This window comes from Toxotes jaculatrix, chromosome 18, assembly GCF_017976425.1.
Source record: "Toxotes jaculatrix isolate fToxJac2 chromosome 18, fToxJac2.pri, whole genome shotgun sequence".
Taxonomy (NCBI): domain Eukaryota; kingdom Metazoa; phylum Chordata; class Actinopteri; family Toxotidae; genus Toxotes; species Toxotes jaculatrix.
In genome coordinates this window covers 13,332,574-13,347,142 of record NC_054411.1, presented here as the reverse complement: position 1 = coordinate 13,347,142, position 14,569 = coordinate 13,332,574, and the positions used below count along the sequence as shown (strand labels likewise).

Below are 14,569 nucleotides of genomic sequence, written 5' to 3'. Positions count from 1 at the left end.
AAAATTAGTTTTTCCTTTCTTAACTGTGTGTTGTGGAAGAAGCTTTTGGTTTGCCATCTGAACATTACCTTTGCACTGCAGCCTCTTCATTTTCATGCTCTTGTTTTTTTTGGGATGTTTTTATCTCTCAGTGGCTCTGACTATTGTAATTCAGATTTGTTCATAAATAGTTTAGCCAATTCATAAAATCTGATCGACCCACAAACAAGGGCATTCTGATAGTACCTAAACTATGATAATATCTGACATTTTAGGAACGAAACACCAGAACAAAAATCTTACTAAGGAGATGTGTGAGTAGCAGTAACAGGAAATGTATCCAGCTGCACAATGCAAACTTCACATCAGTGAAGAAATTACTCAAACTGCACACATACTGCTATATTTAACTGCAATAAAAATATGTTCATTTATGAGACATCAGCCCACCAAAACTTCAGACTGCACGTGTGAATTTCAGCGACTTTGATCAAGATTGCTCAGGAAAAGTGGTGCCAGCAAAACTGACATGAAACCTTTTATAAATGAAGTGGGTTTTCTGTTCTAAGTGGCTTCTAAAAATGATAGAAATTCCCTTTAAAGTCAACTATTTCTCATAGATACATATATAAATAGATCCTGGCGTCTAAAAATAATCCCACTGAAGAAATGAATATTATCTTTTAAATGTTAATGGCCTCAGATTTGAGTGAAGCTGTGTGAATCTCAGAGGCACACAGTCAGGTTGCTGCCATCTAGAGGTTTATTAAAGTCCTTATCTAGTATAATACAACACTGCTACACAATATACACTGTGTGAACACATGTAAAACATTGCTGTGGTCTTATGAGGTCAAATACAAATATAATGCAAAATAACCTTAAGTAACTGACATATTAACATCTCTCATTTCTCATGCAAACCGATTCACAACAGAAATGCTCTCTCTCTCTCACACACACACACACACACACACACACACACACACACACACACACACACACACACACACACACACACACACACACACACACACATCACAGTTTCTCAAGGTAGAATGTTTTCATGCAAACCCATACTTGTCATTTAGTTAAAAATATTCATCCTAAAACATACTTCTGTCAGTTACGGCATTCTTCAAATTCACCAGACACGTTACCACCCCACTCAGCTTTAACCCCACATGAACACTGGCATAAACAATAGGCACACCTAATCTGACATACTGGTGACTGGTCAATTTCCTAATCTAAAACCTCCAATAAATTCTCTGTTTCACTAAATATAGCAGCTTGTTTCCTCTTTCATGTACTTGCAAGTGTTCTTATTTTCTGAACAACATGAATGGTTCAGAAAATGAAAGGATGGATGTACAGAGAGCAGCTGAGGTCGTAGTTTCATAACTACAGAATCTAAAAAGCCTTTTGATTTGACTGGTAATGTACCTTCTAGTATAAATAGTTAAAATAACTTTGGCTTGCCAGCAATGTAGAGCTTGCTTGAATATGATGATGGGGTATAACCCAAAGACTCTTCCTCTGATAAAGTGTTATTCTGTCTATGACTGTCCTCGCTGCAATTTCTCATTTCTCTCTTGCAGGGTCTTGCTTGTACACGCTCAGAAGTTCAACATTTTGTCTTTTCACAAACAACTACCCTCCTACAGCTACGCTCACACTCCTGTATCTTGCTCCTCATCTTCCTCCTCCCGCTGAGGCAGGAGCCGGTAGTGCTCGTTCCCTATTGGCAGGAAAGTAGTCCTGGGACGAGCCTCGTCTTCTTCGCAGGGGACTCGGTGGTGGGAGTTGGAATCCAGCTGCTCGGTGGAGCTGCACTTGGTGTACAACTCGCGGTGCATCTCCTGGTTGCCTCCCTCTTCAGAGCGAGTGCTGAGGACCCTGCGGTATTTCAGTGTGGAATGGATGTAGACTATAGGCACAGGCAAGCTAGCAAAAACGATGAGCATGACGATCATAGCCAGGGCCCAGCCCGGGTACTCAAGAGTCATCTCAGAAGCCTGAAGACACAGAACATATCAGAGAGAAAGACAACAGATGGACAAAATAACTGCATACGCTCAATGTACATCTACACACTACTAAGAGCAGATGATACTACAACACACACCAGAACAGATTTACAGACTGAAACAAATGAACAGTGGTGTAGCTGTTTACATTACTGTTAAAATGAGGTGTCATGGTAAAACTTTCACATATATAGTAAACTACAACATGCTATTTTCACTTTGACTCCTTCTGTGTAGGACAAATTTCTTACTGTGCTTTGATTCCAAGCGGTGTATGTGGGCCTCTTGAAGACCATGCGCAACAAACTGGCAGCCAAAAGACCAACCATAGCAAATAAACAAACGTATTTCCAAAGATATTTGTAAACCACTGGAGGGCGCCAGTTGAGCATCACTTCAATATCATCCAGGAAGCTGCAGTGGTGGAAAATATCAATATTAATAGCTTCTTTTCAAAATAAGAAACAGAGACAATGGAACAGGACAGACGAAAATAATTTAATAGTGATCTCTGTCAGAAATATTGTTTCTTACCGATCAGTTCCATAAACCCACGCCACACTGATGGTTTCAAAAATGACCACGATGATCAATGGCAGGGTTGCTGAGTAGTCATCGAACATAGTCACAAAATAGTTGCCTGAGCGCTGGGTAAACAACAGTCCTATCAAGAACCCTAAAGCACAGCTGGACACTGAAAAACAAACAAGAGCATAGACAGTGTTAGAAAATAGTAGAGGTACTGAACAAACAGCATATTACATTTATCTGATATATTATTCTACTCTATCAGAAGTTTGTCAGGAAACAGATAGAGCTGTATTTTCAAGGTTTTAATAACTTTTTAACTGAACCGACAGTAAAAAAAAAAAGTAATAAAAAAACAAGCAACTCAAGTTCATGTAATCCTCGACTCTTGCAGAGGAGTTTTTTTTTTCATCAAAAACTTTAAATGCCTGTAATACAGAGTAATGTTTGAACACCATGTGTTAACTTGTTTGTACAGTAATACCGGTGAGTATGGTCCTGTGACGCCCCAAGAGGCTAAAATTGTCCATAAGAGGTGTGAGGATTCCCTGCATCGTCCCAAACATGGTGCTGAGGCCCAGGTTGAGCAGCATTAGGAAAAACAGTGTGGACCAGAAGGGGCTGGCTGGGAAGAGGGCCATCACCTCAGTGAATGCTATGAATGCCAGACCCGTACCTTCAACACCCTACATTCACCCAACAAAAGACAGAAAAATATGTGACTATAGGTCTAAAAGTCAGATCATATAAACATTGACTGATGATTGCAAAAAAGTTAGTGGCTCCATGCAAAACAGACAACAGAAGTTTGTGACTTGGGACTGGTATTTCTAGCCTTGTCAGTAAAAAAAAAAAACCTATGCCTCTATTTTTGAGAATATGGAATTTCGTGATAAAATAAACACTGTGAGATAACATGGCTTTTAGTACCTCTTCCTCTGTTTCTTTAGTTTCTCCTTTCACTACTCTATCACAGCTTGCTTCCATCTTTCCTGGGGACTTACTAGATACAATGTCCCATATGTTTTCTTTCTTTTTTTTTTTGGCCTGGATATTTTACAGCACCTCCTAGATTCTTAACAGATCCTGGGAAACTCAGCACCTACATACTATGCTATTGAAATCTTCAACTCTGGTTATGAGTCCCTGTTTCTTTAAGCAAGTCTGCACCAGCAAATCATTGATAAAATCTTAAATGTCTCTCTTCCTATAACATAGATTAATACAGGACATATATAATGGATTTGATCAGCGTCTGTGTCTCCACATTTACTCATGTGGAGTCTCGGTTCTATTAAATGTCCCTCACCTTATTCATCTCCTCCTCCAGGCTGCAGTCAGTGATGTTAGAACCCGCCATGGAGCTGTAGTGACTGTACCACTCTCTGTATTCAGCTATAGACACAGAGCTTGGATCCGTCATGTTGAACCAAGGCCACCAGTGCTGGTTAGACCCATGGGATGTCATGGAGCTCAGTAGACCAAGATTTCTGGAAGAGGTTAAAATTAGAAAATACAATATGAGAAAGGTAATATTCGCCAAAATCAGTGTTGAGCATGTGTTTCAATTTACTTTCAACAATCCCCTGCCAATTTTACAGCTATGTAAAACAAAAAATAAATAAGTTTGTACTATGTTGCATTTACACCATGATTTACACAGACCAAATAGACGGGCTTATATAAACGTAGCTTTACAAAATGTGTTTGCTAATAATGACTCAAGGGAAGTTAACATTCATACACATACACATACACATACACATATACACACACACACACACACACACACACACACACACACACACACACACACACACACACACACACACACACATACACACACACACACATACACACATACACACATACACACATACACACATACACACATATCCATACTCAGCCACGCAGCGTAGTGCAATATTCTTGGCACGGAAACCCAGTACAACAAAAACCACCAGCGAGGCCAGCACAGACGTCATGAAGTTGATGCAAGAGACCATCAGGGCGTCCCTGTGGCAGTTGTTGTGGACTGGATTGTAGGAGGAATATGCAATAACGGAGCCATAGCCCAGACCGAGGGCAAAAAAGACTTGTGTGGCAGCCTGTCGCCACACCTGCACATTCCCCCAGATTTCAAGCTGAAAAACACCAGAGAGAAGTCTATAGTTGCAAAACTTGGAAAACTTCCTCTTGCGTTTTTAATGCTCTCTAAACACTGAAAGTTGAAAATCTTGAAACAACATCTTGAAAAAAGATAAAGGGGGCAACATGAATATGATGGAACACATGATGAAACCTGTGCTTACCTTAGGATAAAACATGTAGGTGATTCCTTCTATCGCTCCGTCCAACATCAACCCCCTAATGAGGAAAATGAAGAGCACCACATAGGGAAAGACTGAGGAAAAGTACATCACCTAAGATTTGGGGAAAAAAAGAAGTGTAGGGTGATTTCTGTGCCAGAGCATTTGAAAGGAATAGTTTATCATTTGGGTAAATATGTTTATTTGATACGACCGTCTCATGTCTCATGACTCATCTGTCTCATCTGACAGCAAACTGTTGTACTGTCATCTTATTATTTTAACAGTAATACAAATGTGAGTACATAAGTACATATTCTATAACTAGAGCCGATGTTAAGGTACCTTTGCAGAAGACTTGATGCCCTTGATCATAGCCAAGGAGACAATTGTCCAAGCAGCCAATAAGCAGCCTGTCATGATGGGGTTAAACTCTCCGGATTCCTGGATAGAATTTGTGATGTTGAGGGCTTTCCGAAACCAGAAATATGATGTCGGGGAGCTACTTGCACATTCTTTCACTGTTGATGGAGAAAAGACATTGCAGAGTTCTGACTGGCATCTACATGGCATCCCATTTTGTTTAACTTCTGAGTTGTGCGAGTACCTGTGTCATTAGTGGTTATATCAATTGGACACTGCTCCCACGGCAGAGGATACTGAAAAGAATTACCCATGTAGAACAGGCTCCATGCAATGATGACATTGTAGTAAAGAGCCACATAAAAACATACCTGGAGGAGAAGAAAGGGTTTATGAATCATTTACTTAATGACTTATCAACATTTACATAGCAAGTCCTTGAGATTTAGAGCAGGATGCAGTATGTGCTGACTTTTGTATTGTACAGTCTGTGAAAAGGTCAAAAACGTTTTGCAAGTGGAGAACAGCAAACCTCAAATGACTAAGACAGGATCTGGCTTAAATGCAATGTTGTGTTTTCATGCATGTGGGTCCTACAAATTATGAACTTATTATTGTTGAATCTGGGACAAATAGAGTAATGAGACTTTTTGAATAGTGAACAAGTAAAAAAAAACATATGTGTGTGTGTGTGTTTGTATATACATATATGTATATATATGGCTGTCTAAGGCGTACAAGTATACATCTGTGTGCTGCATGTGCACAGAACATTCTTGTCTACTCAGAGTTTGCCTTGTCTCGCCTGTATAGAAAACTGTTATGTAACACAGTGCAAGCACCACAGTGCACTGCCTCTCTCACATTACAGCATGGCAAGATTTCATCATCATCCTTAAGTATACACACAGCGTAGCTGGTAGTAAAAAGTTCAAGAAAAAGTTGTTGGCAGAAAGGTGATAAAAAGACTGTGGCTTTTTACTGAGACATTTAAAAAGCCATAGATGGCTGCACCTGTGAAACCCACACATGAAAAAGCCAGCAAACTACCAAACCACAGCAGCCTGTCAAAGATACTATGAGCTATGAATGTAATTTTATTGATGTGTAAACACTTTTCATAGGTCAGGTGTCCTGTAGAAAACAGGATGGAGCTTGACACATACATGAACGGGTTGATTTCAAACTCAGGGAAAATAACCCCAAAACAATACAAAATAGAAAATTAATACATAAAAATAAAAATCCTCACCATGCAGCTGGAGTAGCCAATCCCTGCCAGTTTTGGGGAGATGTGCTTCCATACACCGATGCTGCCCTGTCGAATGCTCTGGCCAGCTGCCAGCTCCATAAAAAACAGTGGAACTCCCACAATCAGTAGAAGAAAAACATACAGCAGCATGAAGGCCCCTGGAAGGAGGGGAAGAAGACAGATGAAAAAAAAAAATATTTTTTTTATATATATATAAATAACAAAAGTTACATAACTTACTGTGTGCATTCAGTCGGTTTCTTTTCAGCGTTTGTGTATTTGTTCTGCAGCTTGTCTCGTTTTATTCAGTTTTCTTTTAAGCATTTATTTATTATATGTTGTGCTGCCTCATAATTGCCTCTGTTTTAAAATGCCCCTAAAAAGGTACAAAGCTACTACTGGCGCCAAGACAGTCTAAAAGACTGAGTTGTAAAATCACAGTTCTTTCTTTAAAGAGACTCACCTCCTCCATTTTGGTGGCAGAGGTACGGGAACCTCCATACATTCCCTAGGCCCACACTAAACCCCACCTGGGCCAACACATACTGGATCTTAGAGTCCCATGCTGGTCGGTCTCCATCATTTGTCTCAGCTCCATCTGGACCAGCTGTAAGCTGAGTTTCAGACTGACCCTCACCCAGCCAGGCTCTGTCCTCGCTGCTGTCAAGCGAAGGCTTTTCAGTCTTGTCATAAACACAACAGCAGAAGAAGAAGAAGAAGAAGATGGAAATCAGTTTATATTAGGTTCCTTATTGAATCAGATAGTCTGGATAAAATGAAATATATGTTAAGCCAAGATTTTTTTTTTTGCAAATGGAAAAAAGATTTGCGTAAAATATTTGACACACACACCTGCAAAAAAAAAAAACAAAACAAATGAGTTTAAGGCAAGAATCTAATTATAGGTTTTCTTCACCACATGGTAAACACTGAATGAGTTTTAGTGTCTCCAATTTATCGGTTTTATCCAGCAGATACCCACCACATCCAACTCATCATTTATCATGGACTGTCTATAACAATGTCCAAGGTGGATGGTGTCTGAGGGTACTGACTAAAGACCCCCTCTAAGACCACTTAGAGGGGGGAACAAGAGGGGGGACACTCTTGTGTTTTGTTGCTATAGTATCATGTGTGTGCTAAACTCAGGCCTCCACCCCTCACCTGTCATGTGAAAACATAAATCTGGGAGACATATGTGCTGCTGCACTGCAGTTTCATAAATAAACAAGAGGAATATGCTCCATGTGAGAAAAAAAATGAAACTCTGAGATCCTGTCTGTACCCTCCACAGTGTCTGAACAAGACTCAAATATTTTAAAGTTAAAATCCTTCAGATTTTCAAGAAATCAAAGCCCATTTCTGATATTTATGGATGGCATTTTTTCAGTCATAGCTGTTCATTGGTTCTAAAATCTGTAAGTACACTGCCATTTTTTGGAGTTTGCCATTCCTGTACAATTTGCTTTCACATGCATGATGGATTCACAGGAAAACAATGTGTGTATGAAATCCAATGTTACTGTATTTAATTTTATCCTCATCCCTGCTGTTTACTGTTCACTCTCCCACAGTTGTATCAGAGCTGTGTTAAGTTCCTGAATATACAAACCCAGTATTTCCTACTGCTGCTGCTTCATATTAAAATCATTCACTTGGTGTATCTGTTGCTGAGGTTGGTGTTGTGAACAGTAACCATGGGCTTTGCCAAATCAACTAGTGCTGAAATCTTAAAGCAGTTTTAACGGCAATTTAATTTGTAGAACTATTGTAAGCTTACACTGTCAAGGAGTGCATCATCAGCCAGCATTTCCAAGGAAAATTATCCAAATGAAAGAAATTGATTCGATCATCTGACATACATACTCTTGCTACCCAACTTAGCTAAGAAGAGTGGGACAGATCCAAATTGGCTTAGCATGAGTAAAACTGGCTTCAGGACACGATCCAGCTGGATTATTTCTATGTGCCCCTGCTGGTATCAGCTGGTGAGAATGGAAAATTACAAGCAGTGTATGACCCAGAAAAGTAGGTGGCTGGTCAAGACACGCATGGCCAGATAGGGCAGGTGATTTCAGAAATATATATGCACGTGTACACACACACACACACACACACACACACACACACACACACACACACACACACACACACAAGTGTGAGACAGTGACAAAAATATGCATGCGTACACAAATAGAGAGGAGGGGAAGTGGGAAGAGCAGCAGCAGCAGCCACTGGTCAGCTTTGAGGGTGAGGGTCTTCAGTGACGTGTGGGTGGGAGTGAGAGGGGAGCATCAACTGGGAGGTGTTAGGATTGCATTGGTTCATACTGTGGGTGGTGCTGAGGTGTATGGGTAGACCGTGTAGCGGAAATAATTGGCAACAAGGGAGGAGGGAGGCTATTAGGACTTATATCAACATCCTGACTGACGACTGTACAGTGAAGAGAAACAGCTGGAGAGACAGCAGCTTCATTAAAATGTTTGATTTACAGACTTTATATATTCCAGTTACATAGACCATATTAAAAAAATCCAGTGGTCCTGAGTGCCTCCAGTCTGATTCACATATTAATAGTAAACACATTAGATATATTGAGTTCATCATACAATTTACCAAGAAAATAAACCATAAATTCACTGCTTAATAATTAATAATAATGGTTGCAGTCCTTCTTACCTCCAGATTCTTGAAGTAACCTTGTGATTCACCAAGGTTACCTCAACTTAATTCAATATTACTAACTGATAAAGTCTGGCTATCTGATATGTGAGTAGCCTTGGAGGTGTATTGCTGTTCTTTCAAAATGACTTGCAGAGAACCAATGTAATTATTGAATGTAATTTTTGTCACTGAAACAGGCCTGTACATAAATGCAGGTACAGTTCATCTTAAAAAGAAGTGGAAAAATCCCCCATGCTTATTCTTCAGTTCTGAGCCTTGCTACAGTCTTTTTCAAGAGAGCTACTGTGTTTTTTTCTCTTTCCTTTGCTTTTTCTATACTTGGAGAACCTTAAATTATCTTCTTGCCCAACTGCCCCTTTCCCCCAGCACGCACACACACACGCACACACAGAGTGGTTGTAAATTTTTGTTGTTGGTCAGTCACAGTCTATCTCTGGGTACTGTTGGAAAACAGGCAACCACACTTTTTCAGTGAACAGCTATTATGCACAAAAGCATGTAGCAATGGTCAAACCTACCTAATAATCTCTAAAAATACCCTTTCTTGTTTTTAATTTATATTAAACTGAAACTTTTTTTTATAGGCTGGGATTATTTTTTTAAAAACACTGTGCAAATATAGGTAGTCTGGCTCGCAACAAGAACAGTGTGTGTTTGCTGTTGTATTGGATTACATTACAACATACACTGATTTCTATTTTTCATTTACCTCAGTGTAGTCTCTCAACAAATGTATCTGTGCAAAGACTCAAGATACTATAGACCCATAAACACAGGTTGCTCATCCCTAATTCCTCATTCTCTGTCCAGCCAATACCAAAACTAAAAAAGACCTTGATCATCCTTTATTTAGGTGGACAGTTACTGTTAACCTAACTTATGTATTAAGAGTTAAACATACACATACACATACACATACACATACACATACATAAGTTTAACTGTGGACCTGATGGGCCATTTTGTGTGTCATTCTGTAGGCATATGTGACAACATTGCATCTCAATTAAAAAATATTTTCCCAAAATGCATACAATTAATCTTAAAGTATCCATTAAGCATTGAACAGATGTGAAACAGAGGGAGATACTTCAACTTAAATCATAAAGTGGGAATACATTATTGCCAACCATATTCAGTATTCAGAACACTTTATTTTATATGGCCATATAATATGTGGATTAATGTCTTAAACAGCATGCATATATTGTGCTAATTTATAGACACCTCAACCTTCCTCAAACAGCCAGAATAAAGCCCCCTTCTTGCATGTAATTAACATGTCGACATCATGTTTGAAAAGGAGCCAGAGTCATTTCTTTTTGTAAATGTCTCTTTGGAAATCTGCCAACTCAGGACCTGGTAACATGTCACTCCCCTCTTGGCTCAAGAGTAAATTAAACAATCACAGTCATCAGACCATTAACTAACTGGCTTTTTTCGAGGCAGCTGCTACAATACAAAGATCAGATAGCAACAAAGTGGTGAGTGAAACAGGACTTAAATAAGCCAAAACCTACCTGTAGAGTCTCGTCAACCTTTATAACGCTGCATCAGAACTTAAAATGAGCAGCTCACAACATCTGCAGCAGTGTAAAACATCACACAAATGACTTGTGCATGAACACGTCTGACCACAAAATACAGGAAAATAATATGATGGATTCAAAGAACATAGAGAAACTAAAGACTAACAAGGTATACTATTGTGAAATGAAACACAGCTGCAAAAGTGCACCAAGACGCTGCAGACTGGGAGCTATAGTCTACCATCAGCTAGAATCCACTGGAACTGAGGCGTCCATCAATTTATCCAAGCATGCATTTAATGAAAGGAAAAGGGAAAACACCCTGTGCAGGTATATACTAGCAAATACACATTCAACACTGTTACCCCAGCACACACACAACCCAGTGTTAGTATTACATAACCTGAGTAGCTGTCAGTCAAACTAACTTTGCCCCCTTCAGTGTGTATTGCCTGTAGGACAAAATTACCTCCACATACAGTGTGTTCTACAATACAATAAAAAAAAATGTTTATGTATATGAATCATTAAAATATATCATGGAAAACAGAGCAGCCTGCAGGTCTGTGTCTAGCTGGACATTACTGTTGTGCTGGCTCTGTCATATTTGACTGAAATAAAACAATAATTATGAGGTTAAATTGTTGGGCTTCAGCATTAATTGAACACAGACATACATATACATATGTATATGTATATGTATGTATGTATGTATATATATATATGTGTGTGTGTGTGTATATATATATATATATATAGTCTCGTTTATGTTGCTGTACTGTAGAGTATACATACATTTCAAATGAACATTACAGCAGCTTTAAAGTACAGTGTATAGATACACTGACGGTTGTAGTGGGTTTATCACATACTGAGCAGAATGTAAACACCCGTGGAAAAAAGAAACATGCGCAGAAAATCAGCTGTATAGGGGAGATAATCCAAAGTCAGACAGACCACAACCCTTAAAGCCTATTCATGACTGGTTAAGTATCTGAAAAAGGAGTCTAGTTGTTAACGGTGAATTATACAACCAATAAGTCCAAAACTTCCCACGAAAATGAATATACAAAGAAAGAAAGAAAGAAAGAAAGAAAGAAAGAAAGAAAAAAGGAAAGAATAAAAAAGCAGGGAGTGAACAATAAGCTCAGATGGAATTTAAGGCTCATAAAGTTGTGTTAATAAAGCGTACAAGCAGAAGAACAACGGTGTGTTGTGGACATACCATGCTGACAGCACGGTCCAAGAGAGGAGTAGAGTTTCCAGTAGCCCTGGTGTTGGTTTCTTTGGTGTTGGTAGCCTTTCTGACAAGGCTACTTTTAAACTCTTCCTTTTTTGGCTTTGATAATGGTCGGGCTAACAAATACTTTTGCTGAGGGAGGGAAAAGTCTCGACAGAGGCAGTTTTGACAACTTTGCGACCACGTTTCTTGCGTTGGAACAAACTCTGTCGTCGCCAACCCAAGAAGAAATGAAGGAGAAGTTTCTGCAGCTGGAGCCAATGGGAAAACCGAAGGGGCTGAACGGCCCTTCCCCAAAACGGTGTGTGGGGCTGGACAACACACACACACACACACTCTGCTGGAAGTTACCACGTGTGTCCCCTACAGGCTTTGGGAAACCTCCAAAGAAGATATCTTATGCTCAGACTGTTACTATACTTACTGTAACTGCTGCTTTCTGCTTTTAAATCGACCTCCTATCGACCTCCTCTGCATAATAATTAAAAGCCAGTCGCCGACCACAGCCTTATTGCGCGTCTATTCGTATATTTAAGGTACGGGCACTGAGTGCAGCTTAGGTATAGATGAATTTAAGGTTCTGCAAAATTAAAAAAAAATGTCTGCGCTTAATTAACGTTTACTCGGCAGCTCAGGCAATGAGCACTGATTTGACTGGACTGATCGTTATATTCTGCAAGAGAAAAGTGAGAAAATGTTGAAGTTAATGCAGAAAAATCCCGATTGCAGCTCGTTCATATAGGCTGTGATGCTGGATTTTAAAAGTGCAAAAGCGCAAGTTACGCATCAAGTTACGCGCAAGTTGCGCATCAGATAATTGGTCCCTTTAAGCAGTTTAATGTTGCAGCTGTCTTATTATATTTTATGGCCTAATTATATAGTATGTATGTGAAATAATGTGACCTGCAGGGCAGCTGTCATATGTGTGTGAAGTCATCACCACCATATATTTCTCACTGGACAGTCATTCATATCAATAACAGATCCTGACTCTGCCTGAGAGACAGATCAGCGTCTCTGTGTCCATGATGAACGTGAACATCATAACTACACAGCACAACATAGGACATTAAAACTTCTACGTGTCAGTATTGCAAAGTGTCAACAAACTATCGCGAGAATCTTTGACAAGAAAATTATAAAAGCCAAAACTGGCACATGTCCATTTGTGTCTGTGTGTAGACAGCACATCATCAGAGGGACTATGTACCGTAGCTCTATACAAGGGTACGACGCCAACATATCAGCAAGAGAGAGAGAGAGAGAGAGAGAGAGAGAGAGAGAGAGAGAGAGAGAGAGAGAGAGAGAGAGAGAGAACTTAATATTTCACTTGTTGCTACAGTGGCATTTTTTTCCTCTGGAGAATCCTGGAGTTGAATAAATGTTTCAAGATTCTGGCACAAAAAAGCAAGCTGTGGGCACACAGCTGAGCAATACCAGTTAGTAGTAAATTGACTGTCTCAACCACCTGTTGGCTGAAAATGAGGAAAATCCCCACTCCCTCTAGTGGAAAAAATGCGTCAAAAACGGCCCACTCCAAATATTTACTCCTCTTCACACAAATGTGGTGCATTCAGGAAGCCACAAATTGGATTTCTTAAAGCTTTTTCACAGTCACTTGTCAAGAGCATTTAACACTGATCATATTCAGAAATCCATACAACACTTTGGATGCTTGGAGAAACAGCCAGGTCATATATGAAACTTTTGATCAATAAAATGTTTTAGCTGCCATTTCCACAAAAGGATAAAAAAAAAAGGCAGGGTTGGGGGTGCCCCCCTTTTTTCCCTTCTGTGTACGTCACTGGAACAGTCTTCACCCCTGCTATCGGGATGTAGATCATAAGTGTCCTTCTCCAAATCAAAGACAGGAATTAACACACTGCAGAGAGCAGGGCAGTAAATCCTAAACTAATTGTGGAGATCAACGGACAAGCTCTTAGGCTGAAATGATACCTGTTGGAGCTCAGTGTCATGTGTTTCATATCAACTATTAAATGCAAAATAAATAGATTCAGATTAAATGTGGAAAAATTTGATTTTTGAACTTGCATGATCAGGCTTTAATTCAAGCCAGATACATGCAACTGCAGACAAACGTTTCTGTCACAGTTCAGCAGCTATTTAAATTTTTCTGTGCAACAAGCGAGTCAAACAAGAGTAGAGCTGAGGGACGGATGGAGTCTGACCTGTAATGACCAATGGGTGTCACTGTTCACCAACAGTGTACAGGAGAATCTAACCTACAGAAGACTTGAGGCTGCAAGTAGCTAAAATCATAATGAAGACATCATTTTAACCTAAATGTCCAGCAGGCTCACTTCTAAATCCTTCTCATTTTGCACTCTGGTCACTGGATATTGAATCAACATGGAATTGCACTTTGTTGAGGAACATCTCAGGACCTTTACCGCCGCTGTCAGGATTCTGAAACATCTTCATGATAAAGTTGCATGTCGATGTTCACCAGAGAGAAAATGCAAGACAGACTGGGACCCTTGACAGATCCCTTTCATGGAAGAACTGCCAATACTTGTATTTTCTAGTCTGTGTTTGCCAATTAAATCAATATCTGTCTGTCATGCCTCTAAATATTACACAAGCCAGCAGTGTTACATTTCTGAAGTAAACTTCTCCATGTTAGAAACCAGATA

General features: G+C 39.6%; 1 protein-coding gene across 1 annotated transcript; it reads right to left on the bottom strand.

Annotated features, from left to right (window-relative positions):
* Positions 1–734: 734 nt before the first annotated feature.
* slc6a16a (solute carrier family 6 member 16a) lies at positions 735–12,124 on the bottom strand. The gene is made up of 12 exons (XM_041063415.1): positions 11,901–12,124; positions 6,925–7,144; positions 6,462–6,619; positions 5,454–5,580; positions 5,192–5,367; positions 4,850–4,960; positions 4,440–4,681; positions 3,847–4,027; positions 3,022–3,223; positions 2,544–2,703; positions 2,261–2,423; positions 735–1,997 (listed from the first exon to the last, which is right to left on the bottom strand). The coding sequence occupies exons 1-12, from the start codon at positions 11,901–11,903 to the stop codon at positions 1,653–1,655; spliced, it is 2,088 nt and encodes a 695-aa protein (XP_040919349.1). The 5' UTR covers positions 11,904–12,124; the 3' UTR covers positions 735–1,652.
* Positions 12,125–14,569: the final 2,445 nt, after the last annotated feature.